This window comes from Heptranchias perlo, chromosome 7 (genome assembly GCF_035084215.1).
Source record: "Heptranchias perlo isolate sHepPer1 chromosome 7, sHepPer1.hap1, whole genome shotgun sequence".
Lineage (NCBI taxonomy): Eukaryota > Metazoa > Chordata > Chondrichthyes > Hexanchiformes > Hexanchidae > Heptranchias > Heptranchias perlo.
In genome coordinates, this window is record NC_090331.1 from 72,625,761 (window position 1) to 72,651,224 (window position 25,464).

General features: G+C 49.1%; 1 protein-coding gene across 1 annotated transcript; it reads right to left on the reverse strand.

Moving 5' to 3' along the window:
* On the reverse strand, positions 1 to 25,361 carry LOC137324034 (gamma-crystallin S-1-like). The gene is made up of 5 exons (XM_067988204.1): positions 25,257 to 25,361; positions 13,913 to 14,071; positions 3,067 to 3,148; positions 2,077 to 2,354; positions 1 to 276 (listed from the first exon to the last, which is right to left on the reverse strand). The coding sequence occupies exons 1-5, from the start codon at positions 25,359 to 25,361 to the stop codon at positions 1 to 3; spliced, it is 900 nt and encodes a 299-aa protein (XP_067844305.1).
* Positions 25,362 to 25,464: the final 103 nt, after the last annotated feature.

Sequence of the window (25,464 nt, forward strand, 5' to 3'; positions counted from 1 at the left end):
CTAGAAGTCCCTCATGCGCCTGAAAGATCCGATAGTTGAGTTGTAGCCACCCCAGTCACTGAATCTCCTGTATTCACCGGGTCTCATGAAGTACTGACGGCCTCTGTAGTTGGGATGTTCATAGAAGGTCCAGTAACCGTCCATCACATGGCAAGAGTGAATGTCACGGTAGCGGAAACGATCGTAGACAGATGGACAGTCATCCATGAATTCCATCATCTGTCCTCCAAAGTCAGGCCTCTCGTAAATCCTCATTCTGTAGTTTCCACCTCTGTACTGTAATATAAATAAGATCATATCAGTGAAGAAACTATAAATGTTCAGTGTCTAGAATGACAGCCTCCTGGTGAGAAGGGAGCTTAAGAAAGGTTACAGATGATGTTTCTGAAAAGCAAGAGACCGTTCAGTGACATCTATTGAAGCAACTGATTCTCTCCTAACTGAAGTCACAAAGCAGCTCTTGTGTAAATGATAAGATAAGATGCCTAAGTTCTGAGTCTCACTGTAGGTGTTATTTATACATTCCAAACTTCCAATCGAACAATTAGGCATTCAATTCTAATTGGTTAATTATTGTGAACCAATTCATCCAATTATATTCCCGTATCATATTGAAACTTTAGACTAGTGCACAGATCATTTGTTACCTAGATTTTTTATATTCGTTCATAGGATATAGCCGTCATTGGCAAGGCCAGCATTTATTAACAATCCCTAATTGCCCTTGAGAAGGTGGTGGTGAGCCGCCTTCTCGAACCGCTGCAGTCCGTGTGGTGAAGGTTCTCCCACAGTGCTGTTAGGTAGGGAATTCCATGTTTTTGACCCAACAAGGATATAGGAACAGTGATATATTTCCAAGTCGGGATTGTGTGTGACTTGGAGGGGAACGTGCAGGTGGTGCTGATCCCATGTGTCTGCTGCCCTCGTCCTTCTAAGTGGTAGAGGTTGCGGGTTTGGGAGGTGCTGTCGAAGAAGCCTTGGCGAGTTGCTGCAATGCATCCTGTCGATGGTACACACTGCGGCCACAGTGTGCCGGTGGTGAAGGGAGTGAATGTTTAGAGTGTGGGATGGAGTGCAAATCAACCAGGCTGCTTTGTCCTGGATGGTGTCGAGCTTCTTGAGTTTTGTTGCAGCTGCACTCATCCAGGCAAGTGGAGAGTATTCCATCACACTCCTGACTTGTGCCTTGTAGATGGTGGAAAGGCTTTGGAGAGTCAGGAGGTGAGTCCATTGCCGCAAAATATCCAGCCCCTTACCTGCTCTTGTAGCCACAGTAGTTATGTATGCTGGTCCAATTAAGTTTCTGGTCAATGGTGACCCCCAGGATGTTGATGGTCGGGGATTCAGCAATGGTAATTCCATTGAATGTCAAGTGGAGGTGGTTAGACTCTCTATTGTTGGAGATGATCTTTGCCTGGCACTTGTCTGGCATGAATGTTACTTGCCACTTATCAGCCCCAACCTGGATGTTGTCCAAGTCTTGCTGCATGCGGGCACGGACTGCATTATTATCTGAGTGGTTGCGAATGGAACTGAACACTGTGCAATCATCAGCGAACATCACCATTTCGGACATTATTATGGAGCGCAGGTCATTGATGAAGCAGTTAAAGATGGTTGGGCCAAGGACACTGCCCTGAGGAACTCCTGCAGCAATGCCCTGGGGCTGAGATGATTGGCCTCCAACAACCACTCCCATCTTCCCTTGTGCCAGGCATGACTCCAGCCACTGCAGAGTTTTCCCCCTGATTCCCATTGACTTCAATGTTCGTAGGGCTCCTTGATGCCACACTCGGTTAAATGCTGCCTTAATGTCAAGGGCAGTCACTCGCGCCTCACATCTGGAATTCAGCTCTTTTAAGTTTGGATAATTATACTCTTAAGAACCAAGCTGTGTATCTTTATTATTATAAGAAATATCAGGTCATTTAGATATAATACGCACAAAGCTTGACTCAATGTGAAAAAAGCTGAAGTGTTTTCCCAGTTGACATTGACAAACTCAATTGCTCAGCAAGTTGTCATTAACTTGTCCTCAATCTGGGTAAAATATACAAACCATCAAAGGTAACTTACATATGGGTAGGTGCGACATGACCCGATGCTGTCATTGAATCCCATCCAGCGCTGGTAGTCAGGATATTCTCCTCTGCTCAGAACATACTGATATCCCATGTAATTGGGTCTCTCATACAGCACCCACCAGTCACTCTCAACACGGATGGAGTTGCAGCGGCTGAAGTAAGAGGACAGGTCAGCATAGTCAGTACTGCACTCGTAGTGCCGACCCTGGAAGTTCCTGTCCTCGTAAAAGATGATCTGTGGAAAGATACAGATTTGCAAATTAATATTTTCTCAAACTAGGAGTTTGAAGAGATACAATACAATGTATAAAATCAGTTCTCCTTGCCTTTCCCATTTTGAGCTCACAGTTAGATTAGTAACTGACTGAATGTTTCACTGCTTCACACAGCTTGGTATTTATATGCTGGGCAGAAAGGCCACTCTGGGCTGTATCTTTGTTATTCTAATGATTCAGGATTGAAAATCAGCAAAAAGCAAAAAAGCACATGTTGCATTCATTGTAGAAAAACACCTGAAAGATGCCTGATGTGTCATTTATTCTTTCCTCTTTGCCTTCCTGTCATTTTAATTGTTGCTGAACAAAGCAGTTCTGGAACAATCTCAGATCCAAAGTGACCCAGGTCTCTTTCAAATGGTTTGGTGCAACTGCCTGGTTCTGCTCCCAAACTGGCCGAGATAAAGACAAACGTATCCAGAGCATGTTCCTTCGTTTATTGCCTTGTACACATCTGATTGATGTATAATTGCGAGTGAGTTTAGTTTCCAGATTGCGCCACTGCCCCCTCCCAAAAACCTTCAGACAATGATATCACAGCCAGCACCAATCTGATGACATTATTACCTTCATGTGCAGCCATATTAATACAAACATACGAATTAAGAGCAGGATTAGGCCATTCGGCCTCTCGAGCCTGCTCTGCCATTTGATAAGATCATGGCTGATCTGATTGTGACCTCAACCCTACTTTCCTGTCTACCTACTATAACCTTTGACACCCTTGATCATCAGGAATCCATCCAACTCAGCCTTAAAAATATTCAATGACCCTGCCTCCACCGCTCTCTGAGGAAGGGAGTCCCACAGACTCATGACCCTCTGCGAGAAAAACATTCTCCTCATCGCTGTCTTAAATGGGAGACCCCTTATCTTTAAACGGTGGCCCCGAGTTCGAGTCTCTCCCACAAGGGGATAAATCCTCTCAGCTTCTGCCCCTTCTGGTCCCCTCCGGATCTTACATGTTTCAATATGACCACCTCTCATTCTTCTAAACTCCAGTCTATACAGGCCCAACTTGTCCAACCTTTCCTTATAAGATGAACCCCTCATCCCAGGAATCTGTTGAGTGAACCTTCTCTGAACCGCCTCTAAAGCAATTATGTCCTTTCTTAAATAAGGAGACCAAAACTGCACACAGTATTCTAGATGTGGTCTCACCAATGCCCTGTACAACTGTAGCAAAACATCTCTACTTTTATATTCCATTCCCCTTGCAATAAATGACAACATTCCATTTGCCTTCCTGATCACTTGCTGTACCTGCATACTAACTTTTTGTGATTCATGTACTTGGACACCCAGATCCCTCTGCACCTCAGAGTTCTGCAATCTCTCTCCATTTAAATAATATACTGCTTTTCTATTCCTCCTGCCAAAGTGGACAAGTTCACCATTTCCCACATATTGTGGGTGGTGTATATTAACACAAATTACAGATCATACTTGGTTTATTAGGTTTACACAGTGTCTTGAAAAGAAACTTACTGTCTGCTTTTTTGTTTTAACGTTCAGGACAACAAATAGGAATATTCAAATAAGTTAGAGAACAATAGAAAGTTAAGATGTGGAAAACAATGACAAAGATTGAAAGTAGCTTTCAGCTTTGTTTGTCCCGACGGCAAAGTGTTAAAGACCAGATAGGTCTCCTTAGAAATAACTTGGAAAAAAGGATGTGAGATCACTATACTTTCCCAGAGATCATTGTGCTTTTCCATAGATCACTGTACTTTCCGAGATAACATTATGCTTCTGCATTGACCGTTTTAATCTCGATGGGATCATTCTACTTTACCAGAGAACACAATAATTTCCCAGAGAACACTGTATTTTTTCAGAGATCACTGTAATCTCCCAGGTATCTGAAGGGATTCGCAAAATTTCACATGTTCCCCCCACCCCGAAGATTTATTGGAGTTATTAAAGAAACCCTGGCGTGACTGTTTTAAACAATCCAAGGTCTCTCAAAATGGCTGCAGTCAGACACATGACCGAGGACCGGCAGATTTGAAATTGCATTCTCAACAACTCGGCAGGCTTCGTGTTTCAGACAGATTTCTTTAAACAATGCAGCTGCATTCTAGCCCTGAGGCAAGCTATCAACATGGCCGGCCAACACATCAAAATTCGAGCAGGAAATGATTGCAGGACAAAAGGTGAACCATCAAGGTACATTCGGAACAATGGTAAAGCAGTTAGCGAACAGATCGATACAGGAAACGGCCATAATGTAAATGGGCCAGAGATGGGGTCCTTTGTCTTACGTTTCGTGCTTAAATCAAACAATGAAGCAAGCTGATGAGGTATGAAAAAAAAACCTGTTACCAAGAGGGTATAACTGGGGCTGCCCAGTATCTCTCTCTTGCTCTTCTCTCTTCGCCTCTTGGCCCTGTCCTGTCTGTCTGCTAGCACCTAAGAAGGAAGCCATCCAGTAAACCTCGCAACCACATGTCGACGGCAACAGCAGGCACAGGGGCCAGGCCTTTTCATCTGTTTTCACCGGTGAGCATTAATTTTCTGGCCGCCACAAGACAACCTAGCATCAGTGTAAGGTTGGGGGTTAAGGGATATTGCTAAACTTGTGATTTTAGAATTTTCCCTCGATGTGTCCGTTTCTTTCAACCCGATAAGTGTAAGACTGTATTACATCCATAGCGATTTCTTTATCTTCTCTAATATACTGTTTACCTTGTAGTTTTAGTTTTCTTATTAATAAACATTGGTTTTCCTTGTACCAATCCACTGGTCTGTTTGTCTGTCTTTGTTACCACTCGATAAGTCCTCAGCTCAGAATCAGGAAGGGGTAAGCGATTCGCAACCGCACTGCGGGCAGGGCAGCTCAGGAAAACATAACTGGCTCACCTATTATAAGCCCGAGAAACAGTAAAAAAAGAAACCCCTTACAGAAATGGCGAGTCAGGCAGGAGCTGAGGCGAAAGTGTGTAACAAGACAGACAGTGGTGCGGAGGAGGAATCCGCAATGGAGATAAGGTTGTCTGCCTATGTGTGCGGCAAGGTAAATATCGCGAAAAAGTGGGTGGGCGATATGTTAAAGGCCGAGCGTCCCATAGATGCAGCCATCCAGTGGACAGCAAGTTAACAGTATAAGAAAGGTATTGAGAAGGCGGTCTGGCTCTTGTGTTTTAAAAAGCAGGTCTTGGTACTAGACCGTGCTGTAGCAGCGCGAGCAGCCAAGATTAAACAGTTGACCCTGGAGCTGCAGGAAAAGACAGCAGCCGAAGAGCAAGGGATAGCAGCGCTCCAGGCAATAAGCCAAGAAAGGGTGCAGATGGCAAGGGACCACCAGGCAAAGGTAGAGCGCCTGGAATACCAGATCGCTGAGCTCAAAAGTAGCGCTAGAGGTAGAATGGAACACCTGGAATACCAGGTCAGAGAGGCGAGAGGCAGTGAGGTTAGGTTAATGGATAAGATCCACAGCCTCATGCAAGAATTAAAAGAGCAGGAGGAGAAAGTAGGCGAGGTAAAGGCAGCATATAAGCTGGCCTGCGCCCAGGGGTTTGAGGACGCAGATCATCGTCCCTGCAGGCAAGAAATAGAACGTTTGGGCATGGCCTTAGCGAGGGCGAAGGGCATGGTATGCCTCCTTAGCCCGAAGGCGGGCCAGTCGGATTTTACCGGCAACCCAAGCAGGGAAGTCCCACAGGCAGCTCCCAGAACGACACTGGTTAGGGAACCAGAGGCTTCACGGCCACCACCCATAGCCCCGAGTTTTCAGGAGGTCTGGCAGCAAGGGGGGGTGGAGGATGAAGCTTTAGGGGAGACCCAGCAATTCCTGGTAGATAGACCAGGACCGGGACCAGTGTACCCCCTCCGACAACGGAGGTACGGCCCGCCCGCCGATGGCGAGGACCTAGGGGCCATCCAGAACCAGTTTGTAGTGCCGCATGGCACCCCACAGCTCAGGGCCATGGTTAGCCATATCCCTAAGCTTACAGTGAGGGGAGACCCGTCTCTACACTTCCGTGAGATAGAGCAGGCAGCGTGCGTTAATGACTGCGATGAAGCAGAACAAGCAAAAATGCTGCTGTTTTCTCTGGGGGGTGACCTCCTCCAAACCTTATCAGATGAGTGCAAAAGGGGGCAGAAAGATTACGAGGAGTTAAGGGATGAGATATTGGAGGCCATGGGACTAAATGATGGGAGTCCGTTCGCCCGGGTGGGGAAAACGGTACAGCTCCCTGGGGAGTCCCCACAGGCGTTCGCAGACAGGCTGTGGCCAGTCTACCGGAGCGCATGCCCGGGAATGCCAAGGCGGACACTCCTGAACAGAGATCAATTAGCCCACTGGCTCCGCTGTCTCATGACAAACTGCCTGCCCCAAATTCGAACACGAGCTGCGGCTTGGTTTGACCCCCGTAGCCCCCAGACCACCGAGGAAACGGTGATCCGCCAGCTCACGATAGCATTTAAAAATATCAGGGGTATCGAGACGCCCCAACCCAAGGGGAAAGTCCACGAGGTTAAACCAGGGGCCCAGCATAAAAGGGAATGGCACCAGGAAGGGAATCGTCCCGCCCAGGCTAAGTTAAACTGCTATGGGTGCGGGAAGAACGGCCACTGGCGGAAAGATTGTAAAAACCCCTGGAAGGATACTAAGGGAAAGAATCCCACCGCCCTAGCCCAAAAGGCAGCGACGGGGGAGGCAGAGACAGGAATTGCCCCCGCTGCCATGGAGTCATTTTTTGAGGCCATGCGATCTTTTATGGCCAGCCAGGGAAGAATAGCAGCCACTACAGGTGTGGTAGCTCCCTCAGCCCCCCCTGACGATGCCCCGCTATGACTAGAGAAGAAAGCGTGGATCGGCCAGCAGGAGGTGAAATTCCTGGGCCTGACCGTCCGCGCAGGGGAACGAGCCATCGACAAGGCTCGAAGGGAAGCGGTCCAAGAGCTATCGGTCCCCAGTACTGTGGAGGTGGAAAAGCAGGCAGCTGGGATCGAACCCGAGGTTAGAAATCCCCAGCTCCCAGCAGCTCCCAGCAGCTCCCAGCTCACAGGCAGCACATGCAGGTGCAGTCAGGGGAGGAGTCACCCAGACCCCTGTCCAAACCACTCCCCCTCTCTTCTGGGACTCAGGTGGGGAGGAGGAGGAGCCCGAGGCAGGTAGCCCCGCCCCCGACCCAGGTTTTGAACCTGGAGAGGAAGACTCTCAGCCACCGGCAGCCTGCAGCGAGGGGTTGCCTGTCCCCAGCTCAGACTTGGGAAGGGAGGAGCCACAAGGGAAAAGCCCCCAGCCAGCGAGGACTGCGACCCACAGCAAGGGTCCGCTCGCCAGGGTAGCCCCACCAACAGCACTTCCTAGGAGGTCCCCTCGGACACCCCAGCCTAGGAAGGCATGGTCGCCGGCTCCCCAGTTTAAAAGGGCGACCTCCCATGCTAAAGTTAAGTCGAAAGACAAAGGTCCTCAGCCAGCAGTCGCGGGCTGTGAGGGACCGGAAGTAAAGGTCAGTACAGCCATGCCGCAGGAAGCAGCCTGCAGCAGTCCTGACAGAATTTGAGCTGGCCGCTCGGAGACGGGCGGCGGATGTATATAACTTTAGCAGTTAAGTTTGTAGTTTTAAGTTAAGATGTATAGGTTTATTATAAGGTGTGGAACCGTGATGTAATTTTAAGATGGAACCGTTCCAGTGTTGTCTACGTGAGCCGAGGTCCAGGGACCCGCTCACACTTCACCCAAGCCAGGCAGCCTGTATGGGGCCCGGCCAGATGTTCTTTATCTTTTACAGGGAATGTTCGAAGGAGTGATCCTGCTCGCCCTGTCTGGACTGAGCCTCGCGAGAAGGGGCGACACCGAGGACCACCACATCTTCGGATGCTCCGGAAAAACGGCGCCCCTCGCCCACGATGGGAGTGGCCTACGCGAGGCGGATGAAATCACCTTGTACACTCACGAGGGGAGCTGGCCCGGATGGCTGGGGTCAAATTCGACCCAGTACTCGAGCCAGGCCGGTTTTTCATACAGGGAAACCTCCCTCCAGTGCCCGAGGATACGAATTATCACCCCAAGGATTAGCGTCACCGTGGGAAAAGGAATATGTTTGTCATGTAAAGGCAATGTTCCCCTGGATAGGTGGTAGTGGCTTAGGAAATTAAGTAAGGATATGGGGAACCCCAGGGTAGAGTGGGAAAGGTTAGGGAATAACACCCACAGGACCATCACAGGGACCCAGGGAGGGTTAAGTGTGTGCTGGGACAAATGGTGGGAACCGGATCAGGGGATCTATGTCTGTATGTGGGGTTCAGAGAAAGTCTGCCCCACAGGCATTTCCATCATTTTCCACAGCCAGTGGCAAGATAACGGGAGGGGGATGGACTGGAAATTGCGCCTGAGCGCATGCGTGATCCCATACTCCCCAATCTCGGTTAATGCCACTGAATTAGTAACCCGCCCCCGACAGCCCCTGCCCACGACTGTGACGTCACGTATGATAGTAGAGGGATGCCCCGCCACCACCAAGGGACCAGGGAACGGCTTGGTGCTCGTACCTACAGACCAGGTGCTGTATCAAGGGGTGCACTACGCGGTAGCCTCCGTGATTTTAAACCTCACCGAGATACACCTACCCGCGTGGTGCCCCACAGAGACCGCACAGTTGTATCAAGCCCTCTTAAAAGAGATGTTCCGTAAATTTTATCAGTTTGATTTTTCAAACGTTGACAGAATGTAAGGGGTTTCTTATTTTACTGTTTCTCGGGCTTAAAATAGGTCAGCCAGTTATGTTTTCCTGAGCTGCCCTGCCCGCAGTGCGGTTGCGAATCGCTTACCCCTTCCTGATTCTGAGCTGAGGACTTATCGAGTGGTAACAAAGACAGACAAACAGACCAGTGGATTGGTACAAGGAAAACCAATGTTTATTAATAAGAAAACTAAAACTACAAGGTAAACAGTATAATACAGAAGATAAAGAAATCGCTATGGATGTAATACAGTCTTACACTTATCGGGTTGAAAGAAACGGACACATCGAGGGAAAATTCTAAAATCACAAGTTTAGCAATATCCCCTTTAACCCCCAACCTTACACTTATGCTAGGTTGTCTTGTGGCGGCCAGAAAATTAATGCTCACCGGTGAAAACAGATGAAAAGGCCTGGCCCCTGTGCCTGCTGCTGCCGTCGACATGTGGTTGCGAGGTTTACTGGATGGCTTCCTTCTTAGTTGCTGGCAGACAGACAGGACAGGGCCAAGAGGCGAAGAGAGCAGCTCAAGAGAGAGATATACTGAGAGAGATATACTGGGCAGCCCAGTTATACCCTCTTGGTAACAGGTTTTTTTCATACCTTATCAGCTTGCTTCATTGTTTGATTTAAGCACGAAACGTAAGACAAAGGACCCCATCTCTGGCCCATTTACATTAATGGCCATTTCCTGTATCGATCTGTTTGCTAACTGCTTTACCATTGTTCCGAATGTACCTTGATGGTTCACCTTTTGTCCTGCGATCACTTCCTGCTCGAATTTTGATGTGTTGGCCGGCCATGTTGATAGCTTGCCTCAGGGCTAGAATGCAGCTGCATTGTTTAAAGAAACCTGTCTGAGACACGAAGCCTGCCAAGTTGTTGAGAATGCAATTTCAAATCTGCCGGTCCTCGGCCATGTGTCTGACTGCAGCCATTTTGAGAGATCTTGGATTTTTTAAAACAGTCACACCAGGGTTTCTTTAATAACTCCAATAAATCTTCGGGGTGGGGGGAACATGTGAAATTTTGCGAATCCCTTCACTCCCCCCTGTGGATACTTAAACTTGCTTGAAGTGTCCATGGAAGGTGAGCAAAGATTTCTGACTGTCGCAAACAACCTTCCCCTTTATTTACCTATCCCTAATCCCTCGACACATACATTCCCTTACTTGGAGAGAATCCCAGTGTATGGCAGGCATTCGGATAGAAAACAAGGTTGAAGTACAACAATCCCAGCACGGAGGGGTCCAAATACCCCTGCACCACTTGGGATGAAACAGTATTTCGCATACTATACAACACAACAATGAACAATCTTTATTCAAAATAACATCAAAACGTAAACATTACTTTATTGAAAACAACAAACGGAAGGGACCATCTTTATTAAAATAATGAAACAGGCTGCCATCACTCGCAAGGGATGCGTCCCCGAACTCACACGGGTGTTTCGTCTACCCGAGCATACTGGTCCTTCCATACCCTTTGTGTTCTAACTACTACCTCGAGACCCCTATTCCTACACTGGACGCAAACCAGGTAGAGGACGATCCCGAGCTGACAGATTACTAGCACGTGTGATGCCAGACGAATCCAGGAGGGGACCTCTATATTCTCAAAGATGTCCCACCAGGGTGGGGTCGTAATACTCAGAATATCGGCCCCTATCTGGACAGTCTTCTGTTCCAGCGTGTAAAAGTGTTTTTGGGACACCCCTACTGCTTTTAATAATTGAACGAGGTGTTCTAGGAGAGGGGGGATCTGGTAGCCAAAGTGGGCTACATACTTTTGGAGGTTGGTGAAATTCTCTTTCACAGTGAGGTGAACAGTGGATGGTTCAGGGATGGGGACAATTCGTATCTGTGCCACTTGAACTTCTGCCTCGGGTTTAAAGCAGAAACTGCTGTCACTCACCGCACACCAGCTGTGCTGACCATGCTGGTAGTGAGACGCTGCTGTGGTGATACAATATGTCCCACCTCCTATATATGCCACCTGTGGGGGAACATGGCCTTGTGCCATGGCTTCCATGGTGCAGTTTATAGGCTTCGCGTCAGCAGCTCTGAACCCGCACTGCGGTTTTGAATAGGCGTTCATGTGCTGGGGACACAGGATTATGTGTGATCCCCGGCTCTGGCACCCCGAGAGGTCAGTACCAGTCATACCATGCTCCCACTTTATGACGTAGGATGGGACCGCTGTGAAACGAACGTGTGCACCCCCCTGAATGACACCAATGTTCTCCACCCTGTCTTTAATTGCATTTTTAAACCATTAATCTGGGTCTGCAGCTCGATGTCATCTAAGCTGTTGATGACAGAAGACCCCGTGTTAAAACCAGTTAAGACATCGTTAAAAACACCCCTTCTTTGTCTCCCAATCCTGTCCAAAAGCTGTGGGTGTTTAGTCTGGTTCTGTCACCATCTGAAAAATCAAACTGATAAAATTTAACATCTGGCCGGGCTCCCTATAGGCTGCCTGACTCGGATGAAGTGTGAGCGGGTCCCTCGACCTCGGCTCACGTTGACAACACTGGAACGGTTCCATCTTAAAATTACATTACGGTTCCACACCTTATAATAAACCTATACATCTTAACTTAAAACTACAAACTTAACTGCTAAAGTTATATACATCCGCCGCCCGTCTCCGAGCGGCCAGCTCAAATTCTGTCAGGACTGCTGCAGGCTGCTCCCTGCGGCTTGGCTGTACTGACCTTTACTTCCGGTCCCTCACAGCCCGCGACTGCTGGCTGAGGACCTTTGTCTTTCGACTTAACTTTAGCACGGGAGGTAGCCCTTTTAAACTGGGGAGCCGGCGACCATGTCTTCCTTGGCTGGGGTGTCCGAGGGGACCTCCTAGGAAGTGCTGTTGGTGGGGCTACCCTGGCGAGCGGACCCTTGCTGTGGGTCGCAGCCCTCGCTGGCTGGGGGCTTTTCCCCTGTGGCTCCTCCCTTCCCAAGTCTGAGCTGGGGACAGGCAACCCTTCGCTGCCTGCTGCCGGAGGCTGAGAGTCTTCCTCTCCAGGTTCAAAACCTGGGTCGGGGGTGGGGTTACCTGCCTCGGGCTCCTCCTCCTCCCCACCTGAGTCCCAGAAGAGAGGGGGAGTGGTTTGGACAGGGGTCTGGGTGACTCCTCCCCTGACTGCACCTGCAGGTGCTGCCTGTGAGCTGTGACCTGCTGGGAGCTGGGGATTTCTAACCTCGGGTTCGATCCCAGCTGCCTGCTTTTTCACCTCCACAGTACTGGGGACCGATAGCTCTTGGACCGCTTCCCTTCTAGCCTTGTCTATGGCTCTTTCCCCTGTGCGGACGGTCAGGCCCAGGAATTTCACCTCCTGCTGACCGATCTGCGCTTTCTTCTCTAGTCATAGCGGGGCATCGTCAGGGGGGGCTGAGGGAGCTACCACACCAGTAGTGGCTGCTATTCTTCCCTGGCTGGCCATAAAAGATCGCATGGCCTCAAAAAATGACTCCATGGCAGCGGGGGCAATTCCTGCCTCTGCCTCCACCGTCGCTGCCTTTTGGGCTAGGGCGGTGGGATTCTTTCCCTTAGTATCCTTCCAGGGGTTTTTACAATCTTTGCGCAAGTGGCCATCCTTCCCGCACCCAAAGCAGTTTAACTTAGCCTGGGCGGGACGATTCCCTTCCTGGTGCCATTCCCTTTTATGCTGGGCCCCTGATTTAACCTCGTGGACTTTCCCCTTGGGTTGGGGCGTCTCGATACCCCTGATATTTTTAAATGCTATCGTGAGCTGGCGGATCACCGTTTCCTCGGTGGTCTGGGGGCTACGGGGGTCAAACCAGGCCGCAGCTCGTGTTCGAATTTGGGGCAGGCAGTTTGTCATGAGACAGCGGAGCCAGTGGGCTAATTGATCTCTGTTCAGGAGTGTCCGCCCTGGCATTCCCGGGCATGCGCTCCGGTAGACTGGCCGCAGCCTGTCTGCGAAAGCCTGTGGGGACTCGCCTGGAAGCTGTACCGTTCTTCCCACCCGGGCGAACGGACTCCCATCATTTAGTCCCATGGCCTCCAATATCTCATCCCTTAACTCCTCGTAATCTTTCTGCACCCTTTTGCACTCATCTGATAAGGTTTGGAGGAGGTCACCCCCCAGAGAAAACAGCAGCATTTTTGCTTGTTCTGCTTCATCGCAGTCATTAACGCACGCTGCCTGCTCTATCTCACGGAAGTGTAGAGACGGGTCTCCCCTCACTGTAAGCTTAGGGATATGGCTAACCATGGCCCTGAGCTGTGGGGTGCCATGCGGCACTACAAACTGGTTCTGGATGGCCCCTAGGTCCTCGCCATCGGCGGGCGGGCCGTACCTCCGTTGTCGGAGGGGGTACACTGGTCCCGGTCCTGGTCTATCTACCAGGAATTGCTGGGTCTCCCCTAATGCTTCATCCTCCACCCCCCCTTGCTGCCAAACCTCCTGAAAACTCGGGGCTATGGGTGATGGCCGTGAAGCCTCTGGTTCCCTAACCAGTGTCGTTCTGGGAGCTGCCTGTGGGACTTCCCTGCTTGGGTTGCCGGTAAAATCCGACTGGCCCGCCTTCGGGCTAAGGAGGCATACCATGCCCTTCGCCCTCGCTAAGGCCATGCCCAAACGTTCTATTTCTTGCCTGCAGGGGCCATGATCTGCGTCCTCAAACCCCTGGGCGCAGGCCAGCTTATATGCTGCCTTTACCTCGCCTACTTTCTCCTCCTGCTCTTTTAATTCTTGGGTGAGGCTGTGGATCTTATCCATTAACCTCACCTCACTGCCTCTCGCCTCTCTGACCTGGTATTCCAGGTGTTCCATTCTACCTCTAGCGCTACTTTTGAGCTCAGCGATCTGGTATTCCAGGCGCTCTACCTTTGCCTGGTGGTCCCTTGCCATCTGCGCCCTTTCTTGGTTTATTGCCTCGAGCGCCGCTACCCCTTTCTCTTCCGCTGTTGTCTTTTCATGCAGCTCTAGGGTCAACTGTTTAATCTTGGCTGCTTGTACTGCTACAGCACGGTCTAGTACCAAGACCTGCTTTTTAAAACACAAGAGCCAGACCGCCTTCTCAATACTTTTCTTATACTGTTTACTTGCTGTCCACTGGATGGCTGCATCTATGGGACGCTCGGCCTTTAACATATCGCCCACCCACTTTTTCGCGATATTTACCTTGCCGCACACATAGGCAGACAACCTTATCTCCATTGCGGATTCCTCCTCCGCACCACTGTCTGTCTTGTTACACACTTTCGTCTCAGCTCCTGCCTGACTCGCCATTTCTGTAAGGGGTTTCTTTTTTTACTGTTTCTCGGGCTTATAATAGGTCAGCCAGTTATGTTTTCCTGAGCTGCCCTGCCCGCAGTGCGGTTGCGAATCGCTTACCCCTTCCTGATTCTGAGCTGAGGACTTATCGAATGGTAACAAAGACAGACAAACAGACCAGTGGATTGGTACAAGGAAAACCAATGTTTATTAATAAGAAAACTAAAACTACAAGGTAAACAGTATATTAGAGAAGATAAAGAAATCGCTATGGATGTAATACAGTCTTACACTTATCGGGTTGAAAGAAACGGACACATCGAGGGAAAATTCTAAAATCACAAGTTTAGCAATATCCCTTAACCCCCAACCTTACACTTATGCTAGGTTGTCTTGTGGCGGCCAGAAAATTAATGCTCACCGGTGAAAACAGATGAAAAGGCCTGGCCCCTGTGCCTGCTGCTGCCGTCGACATGTGGTTGCGAGGTTTACTGAATGGCCTTCCTTCTTAGTTGCTAGCAGACAGACAGGATAGGGCCATGAGGCGAAGAGAGCAGCTCAAGAGAGAGATACTGGGCAGCACCAGTTATACCCTCTTGGTAACAGATTTTTTTCATACCTTATCAGCTTGCTTCATTGTTTGATTTAAGCACGAAACGTAAGACAAAGGACCCCATCTCTGGCCCATTTACATTAATGGCCATTTCCTGTATCGATCTGTTTGCTAACTGCTTTACCATTGTTCCGAATGTTCCTTGATGGTTCACCTTTTGTCCTGCGATCACTTCCTGCTCGAATTTTGATGTGTTGGCCGGCCATGTTGATAGCTTGCCTCAGGGCTAGAATGCAGCTGCATTGTTTCAAGAAACCTGTCTGAGACACGAAGCCTGCCAAGTTGTTGAGAATGCAATTTCAAATCTGCCGGTCCTCGGCCATGTGTCTGACTGCAGCCATTTTGAGAGACCTTGGATTTTTTAAAACAGTCACACCAGGGTTTCTTTAATAACTCCAATAAATCTTCGGGGTGGGGGGAACATGTGAAATTTTGCGAATCCCTTCAAGAACCAGACTATACACCCATGAGCTTTTGGACGGGATTGGGAGACAAAGAAGGGGTGTTTTTAACGATGTCTTAACTGGTTTTCACCCGGGGTCTTCTGTCATCAACAGCTTAGATGACATCGAGCTGCAGACCCAGATTAATGGTTTAAAAACTCAATTAAAGAAAATATTAATCGATGCGAATAAGGTGGTGGGTTCGGAACTGCACGAAGATCAGGCCATGACTCTCCACTTAAAGGAGATCATAGCGGAGCTGGAAAAGCATGCAGAGACGGTGAATGTGCTCATTAGGGAGGGTCGGAATACGTCAGACCAGGCGGCGCAGAATGAAGTGTGCGTGCTGTATGGGGCATGGTTGCTGGGCGAGGCCCGCAGCAATCTGGAGGATTTAAAGCAAGGTTTAGTCCCCTCCTGGATCAGCAACAAACACCTCGCAGCCCTCCACCCTTTTGAGAATACATTAAGTCCGTGCCAGCTCCGCTTAGCTTCTGAGGCCTACCCAGTCCCAGTGGACTGTGGGCGTTCCAACCACACCATCATAGGGATAGTTGTAAGGATGCCAGTCATGGGCGGGACGGCCCGACCCACGCCGGTGTACAGGGTGGAGAACATTGGTGTCATTCAGGGGGGTGCACACGTTCGTTTCACAGCGGTCCCATCCTACGTCATAAAGTGGGAGCATGGTATGACTGGTACTGACCTCTCGGGGTGCCAGAGCCGGGGATCACACATAATCCTGTGTCCCCAGCACTTGAACGCCTATTCAAATCCGCAGTGCAGGTTCAGAGCTGCTGACGCGAAGCCGATAAACTGCACCATGGAAGCCATGGCACAAGGCCATGTTCCCCCACAGGTGGCGTATATAGGAGGTGGGACATATTGCGTCACCACAGCAGCGTCTCACTACCAGCATGGTCAGCACAGCTGGTGTGCGGTGAGTGACAGCAGTTTCTGCTTTAAACCCGAGGCAGAAGTTCAAGTGGCACAGATACGAATTGTCCCCATCCCTGAACCATCCACTGTTCACCTCACTGTGAAAGAGAATTTCACCAACCTCCAAAAGTATGTAGCCCACTTTGGCTATCAGATCCCCCCCTCTCCCAGAACACCTCGTTAAATTATTAAAAGCAGTAGGGGTGTCCCAAAAACACTTTTACACGCTGGAACAGATGACTGTCCAGATAGGGGCCGATATTCTGAGTATTACGACCCCACCCTGATGGGACATCTTTGAGAATATAGAGGTCCCCTCCTGGATTCGTCTGGCATCACACGTGCTAGTAATCTGTCAGCTCGGGATCGTCCTCTACCTGGTTTGCGTCCAGTGTAGGAATAGGGGTCTCGAGGTAGTAGTTAGGACACAAAGGGTATGGAAGGACCAGTATGCTCGGGTAGACGAAACACCCGTGTGAGTTCGGGGACGCATCCCTTGCGAGTGATGGCAGCCTGTTTCATTATTTTAATAAAGATGGTCCCTTCCGTTTGTTGTTTTCAATAAAGTAATGTTTACGTTTTGATGTTATTTTGAATAAAGATTGTTCATTGTTGTGTTGTATAGTATGCGAAATACTGTTTCATCCCAAGTGGTGCAGGGGTATTTGGACCCCTCCGTGCTGGGATTGTTGTACTTCAACCTTGTTTTCTATCCGAATGCCTGCCATACACTGGGGTTCTCTCCAAGTAAGGGAATGTATGTGTCGAGGGATTAGGGATAGGTAAATGAAGGGGAAGGTTGTTTGCGACAGTCAGAAATCTTTGCTCACCTTCCATGGACACTTCAAGCAAGTTTAAGTATCCACAGGGGGGAGTGAAGGGATTCGCAAAATTTCACATGTTCCCCCCACCCCGAAGATTTATTGGAGTTATTAAAGAAACCCTGGTGTGACTGTTTTAAAAAATCCAAGGTCTCTCAAAATGGCTGCAGTCAGACACATGGCCGAGGACCGGCAGATTTGAAATTGCATTCTCAACAACTTGGCAGGCTTCGTGTCTCAGACAGGTTTCTTTAAACAATGCAGCTGCATTCTAGCCCTGAGGCAAGCTATCAACATGGCCGGCCAACACATCAAAATTCGAGCAGGAAGTGATCGCAGGACAAAAGGTGAACAATGGTAAAGCAGTTAGCGAACAGATCGATACAGGAAACGGCCATAATGTAAATGGGCCAGAGATGGGGTTCTTTGTCTTACGTTTCGTGCTTAAATCAAACAATGAAGCAAGCTGATAAGGTATGAAAAAAACCTGTTACCAAGAGGGTATAACTGGGGCTGCCCAGTATCTCTCTCTCTAGCTGCTCTCTTCGCCTCTTGGCCCTATCCTGTCTGTCTGCTAGCAACTAAGAAGGAAGGCCATTCAGTAAACCTCGCAACCACATGTCGACGGCAACAGCAGGCACAGGGGCCAGGCCTTTTCATCTGTTTTCACCGGTGAGCATTAATTTTCTGGCCGCCACAAGACAACCTAGCATCAGTGTAAGGTTGGGGGTTAAGGGATATTGCTAAACTTGTGATTTTAGAATTTTCCCTCGATGTGTCCGTTTCTTTCAACCCGATAAGTGTAAGACTGTATTATATCCATAGCGATTTCTTTATCTTCTGTATTATACTGTTTACCTTGTAGTTTTAGTTTTCTTATTAATAAACATTGGTTTTCCTTGTACCAATCCACTGGTCTGTTTGTCTGTCTTTGTTACCACTCGATAAGTCCTCAGCTCAGAATCAGGAAGGGGTATGCGATTCGCAACCGCACTGCGGGCAGGGCAGCTCAGGAAAACATAACTGGCTGACCTATTATAAGCCGGAGAAACAGTAAAAAAAGAAACCCCTTACAACTGTCCCACAGATCACTATACTCTCCCAGAGATCACTACACTCTCCCAGAGATCACTGTACTCTCCCAGAGATCACTACACTCTCCCACAGATCACTACACTCTCCCAGAGATCACTACACTCTGCCACAGATCACTGTACTCTCCCAGAGATCACTACACTCTCCCACAGATCACTACACTCTGCCAGAGATCACTACACTCTGCCACAGATCACTGTCCTCTCCCAGAGATCACTACACTCTCCAAACAGATCACTACACTCTCCCACAGATCACTACACTCTCCCACAGATCACGACACTCTCCCACAGATCACTGTACTCTCCCAGAGATCACTCTCCTCTCCCACAGATCACTACACTCTCCCAGAGATCACTACACTCTCCCAGAGATCACTGTACTCTCCCACAGATCACTGCACTCGCCCACAGATCACTACACTCTCCCACAGATCACTGTACTCTCCCAGAGATCACTACACTCTCCCAGAGATCACTCTCCTCTCCCACAGATCACCACACTCTCCCAGAGATCACTATACTCTCCCAGAGATCACTGTACTCTCCCAGAGATCACTACACTCTCCCAGAGATCACTACACTCTCCCAGAGATCACTGTACTCTCCCACAGATCACCACACTCTCCCAGAGATCACTATACTCTCCCAGAGATCACTGTACTCTCCCACAGATCACTACACTCTCCCAGAGATCACTACACTCTCCCACAGATCACTACACTCTCCCAGAGATCACTGTACTCTCCCAGAGATCACTACACTCTCCCACAGATCACTACACTCTCCCACAGATCACTACACTCTCCCACAGATCACTATACTCTCCCACAGATCACTACACTCTCCCACAGATCACTACACTCTCTCAGAGATCACTACACTCTCCCACAGATCACTACACTCTCCCACAGATCACTATACTCTCCCAGAGATCACTACACTCTCCCACAGATCACTACACTCTCCCAGAGATCACTACACTCTCCCAGAGATCACTACACTCTCCCAGATATCACTATCCTCTCCCACAGATCACTACACTCTCCCAGAGATCACTACACTCTCCCAGAGATCACTATACTCTCTACACTCTCCCAGAGATCACTACACTCTCCCAGAGATCACTACACTCTCCCACAGATCACTGTACTCTCCCAGAGATCACTACACTCTCCCACAGATCACTACACTCTCCCAGAGATCACTATACTCTCCCAGAGATCACTACACTCTCCCACAGATCACTACACTCTCCCAGAGATCACTGTCCTCTCCCACAGATCACTATACTCTCCCAGAGATCACTACACTCTCCCACAGATCACTACACTCTCCCAGAGATCACTACACTCTCCCAGAGATCACTACACTCTCCCACAGATCACTACACTCTCCCAGAGATCACTATACTCTCCCACAGATCACTACACTCTCCCAGAGATCACTACACTCTCCCACAGATCACTACACTCTCCCAGAGATCACTACACTCTCCCAGAGATCACTACACTCTCCCACAGATCACTACACTCTCCCAGAGATCACTACACTCTCCCAGAGATCACTACACTCTCCCACAGATTACTACACTCTCCCAGAGATCACTGTACTCTCCCAGAGATCACTACACTCTCCCACAGATCACTACACTCTCCCACAGATCACTACACTCTCCCAGAGATCACTACACTCTCCCAGAGATCACTGTACTCTCCCAGAGATCACTACACTCTCCCAGAGATCACTACACTCTCCCACAGATCACTACACTCTCCCAGAGATCACTACACTCTCCCACAGATCACTACACTCTCCCAGAGATCACTATACTCTCCCACATATCACTACACTCTCCCACAGATCACTACACTCTCCCAGAGATCACTACACTCTCCCAGAGATCACTACACTCTCCCAGAGATCACTACACTCTCCCACAGATCACTACACTCTCCCAGAGATCACTACACTCTCCCAGAGATCACTACACTCTCCCAGAGATCACTACACTCTCCCAGAGATCACTACACTCTCCCAGAGATCACTACACTCTCCCAGAGATCACTACTCTCTCCCACGGATCACTACACTCTCCCACAGATCACTACACTCTCCCAGAGATCACTACACTCTCCCAGAGATCACTACACTCTCCCAGAGATCACTACACTCTCCCAGAGATCACTACTCTCTCCCACGGATCACTACACTCTCCCAGAGATCACTACACTCTCCCAGAGATCACTACACTCTCCCACAGATCACTACACTCTCCCAGAGATCACTACACTCTCCCAGAGATCACTACACTCTCCCACAGATCACTGTACTCTCCCAGAGATCACTACACTCTCCCAGAGATCACTATACTCTCCCAGAGATCACTGTACTCTCCCACAGATCACTATACTCTCCCACAGATCACTACACTCTCCCACAGATCACCATACTCTCCCAGAGATCACTACACTCTCCCAGAGATCACTACACTCTCCCACAGATCACTACACTCTCCCAGAGATCACTACACTCTCCCACAGATCACTACACTCTCCCAGAGATCGCTACACTCTCCCAGAGATCACTACACTCTCCCACAGATCACTACACTCTCCCAGAGATCACTACACTCTCCCAGAGATCACTACACTCTCCCACAGATCACTACACTCTCCCAGAGATCACTACACTCTCCCACAGATCACTACACTCTCCCAGAGATCACTATACTCTCCCACAGAGCACTACACTCTCCCACAGATCACTACACTCTCCCAGAGATCACTACACTCTCCCACGGATCACTACACTCTCCCACAGATCACTACACTCTCCCAGAGATCACTATACTCTCCCAGAGATCACGACACTCTCCCACAGATCACTATACTCTCCCAGAGATCACTATACTCTCCCACAGATCACTACACTCTCCCAGAGATCACTGCACTCTCCCAGAGATCACTACACTCTCCCAGAGATCACGACACTCTCCCAGAGATCACTGTACTCTCCCACAGATCACTACACTCTCCCAGAGATCACTACACTCTCCCACAGATCACTACACTCTCCCAGAGATCACTGTACTCTCCCACAGATCACTACACTCTCCCACAGATCACTACACTCTCCCACAGATCACTACACTCTCCCAGAGATCACTCTCCTCTCCCACAGATCACTACACTCTCCCAGAGATCACTCTCCTCTCCCACAGATCACTACACTCTCCCAGAGATCACTACACTCTCCCAGAGATCACTACACTCTCCCACAGATCACTACACTCTCCCAGAGATCACTGTACTCTCCCACAGATCACTGTACTCTCCCAGAGATCACTATACTCTCCCAGAGATCACTACACTCTCCCACAGATCACTACACTCTCCCAGAGATCACTACACTCTCCCACAGATCACTACACTCTCCCAGAGATCACTACACTCTCCCACAGATCACTACACTCTCCCACAGATCACTACACTCTCCCAGAGATCACTACACTCTCCCACAGATCACTGTACTCTCCCAGAGATCACTATACTCTCCCAGAGATCACTACACTCTCCCAGAGATCACTACACTCTCCCAGAGATCACTGTACTCTCCCACAGATCACTACACTCTCCCAGAGATCACTACACTCTCCCAGAGATCACTACACTCTCCCAGAGATCACTACACTCTCCCAGAGATCACTACACTCTCCCAGAGATCACTACACTCTCCCAGAGATCACTATACTCTCCCACAGATCACTACACTCTCCCACAGATCACTACACTCTCCCAGAGATCACTGTACTCTCCCAGAGATCACTGTCCTCTCCCACAGATCACTACACTCTCCCACAGATCACTACACTCTCCCACAGATCACTACACTCTCCCACAGATCACGACACTCTCCCACAGATCACTACACTCTCCCAGAGATCACTATACTCTCCCACAGATCACTGTACTCTCCCACAGATCACTGTCCTCTCCCAGAGATCACTACACTCTCCCACAGATCACTGCACTCGCCCACAGATCACTACACTCTCCCACAGATCACTACACTCTCCCACAGATCACTATACTCTCCCACAGATCACTGTACTCTCCCACAGATCACTGTCCTCTCCCAGAGATCACTACACTCTCCCACAGATCACTACACTCTCCCAGAGATCACTACACTCTCCCACAGATCACTACACTCTCCCAGAGATCACTACTCTCTCCCACGGATCACTACACTCTCCCAGGGATCACTACACTCTCCCAGAGATCACTACACTCTCCCAGAGATCACTACACTCTCCCACAGATCACTACACTCTCCCAGAGATCACTACACTCTCCCACAGATCACTATACTCTCCCACAGATCACTGTACTCTCCCACAGATCACTATACTCTCCCACAGATCACTGCACTCGCCCACAGATCACTACACTCTCCCAGAGATCACTACACTCTCCCACAGATCACTACACTCTCCCACAGATCACTGTACTCTCCCACAGATCACTACACTCTCCCACAGATCACTGTACTCTCCCACAGATCACTGTACTCTCCCACAGATCACTATACTCTCCCACAGATCACTATACTCTCCCACAGATCACTATACTCTCCCACAGATCACTACACTCTCCCACAGATCACTACACTCTCCCACAGATCACTACACTCTCCCACAGATCACTACACTCTCCCACAGATCACTGTCCTCTTCCAGAGATCACTGTATTTTCCCAGAGAACACTATAATTTTCCAGAGATCACTGTCCTCTCCCAGAGCTCATTGTACTCTCCCAGAGATAACTGTACTCTCCCAGAGAACACTGTATTTTTCCAGAGAACACTGTATTTTCCCAGAGATCACTGTACTTTCTCAGAAAACACTTTACAATTGCCTTTTCCTGTTGATTGAGGAGAGATCCAGTTCTATTTTGAGCTCCCTCAAAGCAGCGCAACTTGGATTGGGAACAAGACTGTGCAGAAGATTGAAGCTGAAGGGTTACGCAAAATTTCACATGTTCCCCCCCCCCCGCCCCCAAAGATTTATTGGAGTTATTAAAGAAACCCTGGTGTGACTGTGTTTTAAAAAATCCAGGGTCTCTCAAAATGGCTGCGGTCAGACACATGGCCAAAGGCCTGCAGCATTTGAAATTGGATTCTCTGACAGCTTGGCAGGCTCCGTGTTTAACACGTCTGTAAACACCTTTCCACAAGAGCAGACAGGGCTCTTTGAACAATGCAGTTGCATTCATGCCCTGAGGCAAGCCATCAACGTTGCCGGATCACACAATCAAAATTCGAGCAGGAGTAATCCCAGGTCTAAAGATAGCCCATCAAGGGACATTCGGAACAATGGAAAGCAGTTATGGAACAGATCAGTACAGGTACCGGCCATTAATGTAAATGGGCCAAGATCGGGGCCCTCTTGTCTTACGTTTTCACGCCCAAATCGGACAATGGAGCAAACTGATGAGGCGCGAAAATAACCTGTCACCGGGAGGGTATCACTGGGGCGTCCCAGAACCTCTCTCTCTCTTTTTCTCTTCGCCTCGGCCCGGTGTCCTGTTTGCCTGCTAGCAACCAAGAAGGAAGGCCGTCCAGTAAACATCGCAACCACGTGTCGACGGTAGCAGCAAGGCACAGGGGCCAGGCCTTTTCATCCGTTTCATCGGTGAGCATTATTTTTTTTTCTGGCCGTCACAAGACAACCTAGCTAGGTGTAAGGGTGGGAGTTAAAGGGGTATTGCTAAAATTGTGATTTTAGAATTTTCCCTCGATGTGTCCGTTTTCTTCCACCCCGTTAAGTGTAAGACTGTATTACATCCATAGCGATTCCTTTTATCTTCTGTATAATACTGTTTACCTTGTAGTTTTAGTTTTCTTATTAATAAACATTGGCTTTCCTTGCACCAATCCACTGGTCTGTTTGTCTGTCTTTGTTACCACTCGATAAGTCCTGAGCTCAGAATCAGGAAGGGGAAAGCGATTCGAAACCGCACAGCGGGCAGGGCAGCTCAGGAAAACATAACTGGCTGACCTACAATAAGCCCTGGAAACAAAACCCCTTACAAAGCTGTGATACTTTGGCCCCAAACCTTTGCTGCATTTAACCCATAAATCTTGAAGATTATATAAGGGGGGGAAAATAGACCAATGATTAAAAACAGATCAGATCCATTTATTATTGATCATTGTTAATGTCTCTGACCTGAGGAAGGTCACTTCCATACAGAATATTAATTATGTCTTTGAATAAAAATATGACTGAGGTTACATTCCAACAAGGAACCAATTGCAGAGTTGTGATTGATTTGGCAAATCGTGCAAATGTGCACCTTACCTGACTGAGTGCAATAACAGAACCTCCTGTGACTCATAAATTCATATTTTACCAAACTTGCAACCTTTGTATTCGGGTTAGTTTAGAAGCAGCACTGTCAGTTAAATCACTACGCGGGAAAAAATTGGAAAAGGGTCCGTTTCGGGTGGGGGTAGTGTGATGCGCTAGAACCCCATGCCCGATGGACCCTATGCAGGCAGCGTGTAAACTGCATGATACTTATCATGATATCTCTGAGCAGCCAGCACAACCCGCGCTGCTGAGAGGCTGCACGGAGAATGAGGAAGTTGGAAATGGGGCGTGCACAGCGCACATCATCAGCAGCCTGCACCTCTTAAAGGTGCAGGTGCACATTTCAAATGGCAGGTACACAGCTTACTTGCAAGAGGGAAAGATGGCCATGAGGAAAGCTGGACCGGCATGGGAGAGGGCCCCACACTTCTCTGATGATTCTCTGGAGGCCCTGGTGGAAGGCATGGAGAAAGGAGGGCCAACATGTACCAGCAGGGTGGCCAGAGACCCTCCAGACTGCAGCTCTGCAGGCATTGGCAGACTGTGGCACAGGAACTAAACGCCAGGAGCGCTGCACCATGCACGTGGGTGCATTGCCGAAAGAAGTTCAATGATTTGACACGAGTGGTCAAGGTGAGTGAATGCGAGTGTCAAGTGCCACATCCTACCAACTGAACCACTGTTCCATGCACGACACCTCCCGTCAACCACGCATCAACAAACGCTGCCCATCCATACGCAATGCTGCACTCAGCATGCTGCATCTCACCCATACTTGCAGGCCACACAACCATCACTCACAGCTCACACAAACTGGCAGCTATTCGACCATGACAGTCACATCAACCACACACCTCGCAGGATACTCACTGACAC

Bases quoted from the DNA above. Each gene is read 5' to 3' on its own strand.
- LOC137324034 (XM_067988204.1), bottom strand. From the start codon at position 25,361: ATGGGTGAGATGCAGCATGCTGAGTGCAGCATTGCGTATGGATGGGCA. The intron at 14,072-25,256 runs GTAGGATGTGGC...TTTAAAAAGCAG, and splicing joins ATGGAACAGTGGTTCAGTTG to GTCTTGGTACTAGACCGTGC. The intron at 277-2,076 runs GTAAGTTACCTT...TTTATATTACAG, and splicing joins CATGTCGCACCTACCCATAT to TACAGAGGTGGAAACTACAG.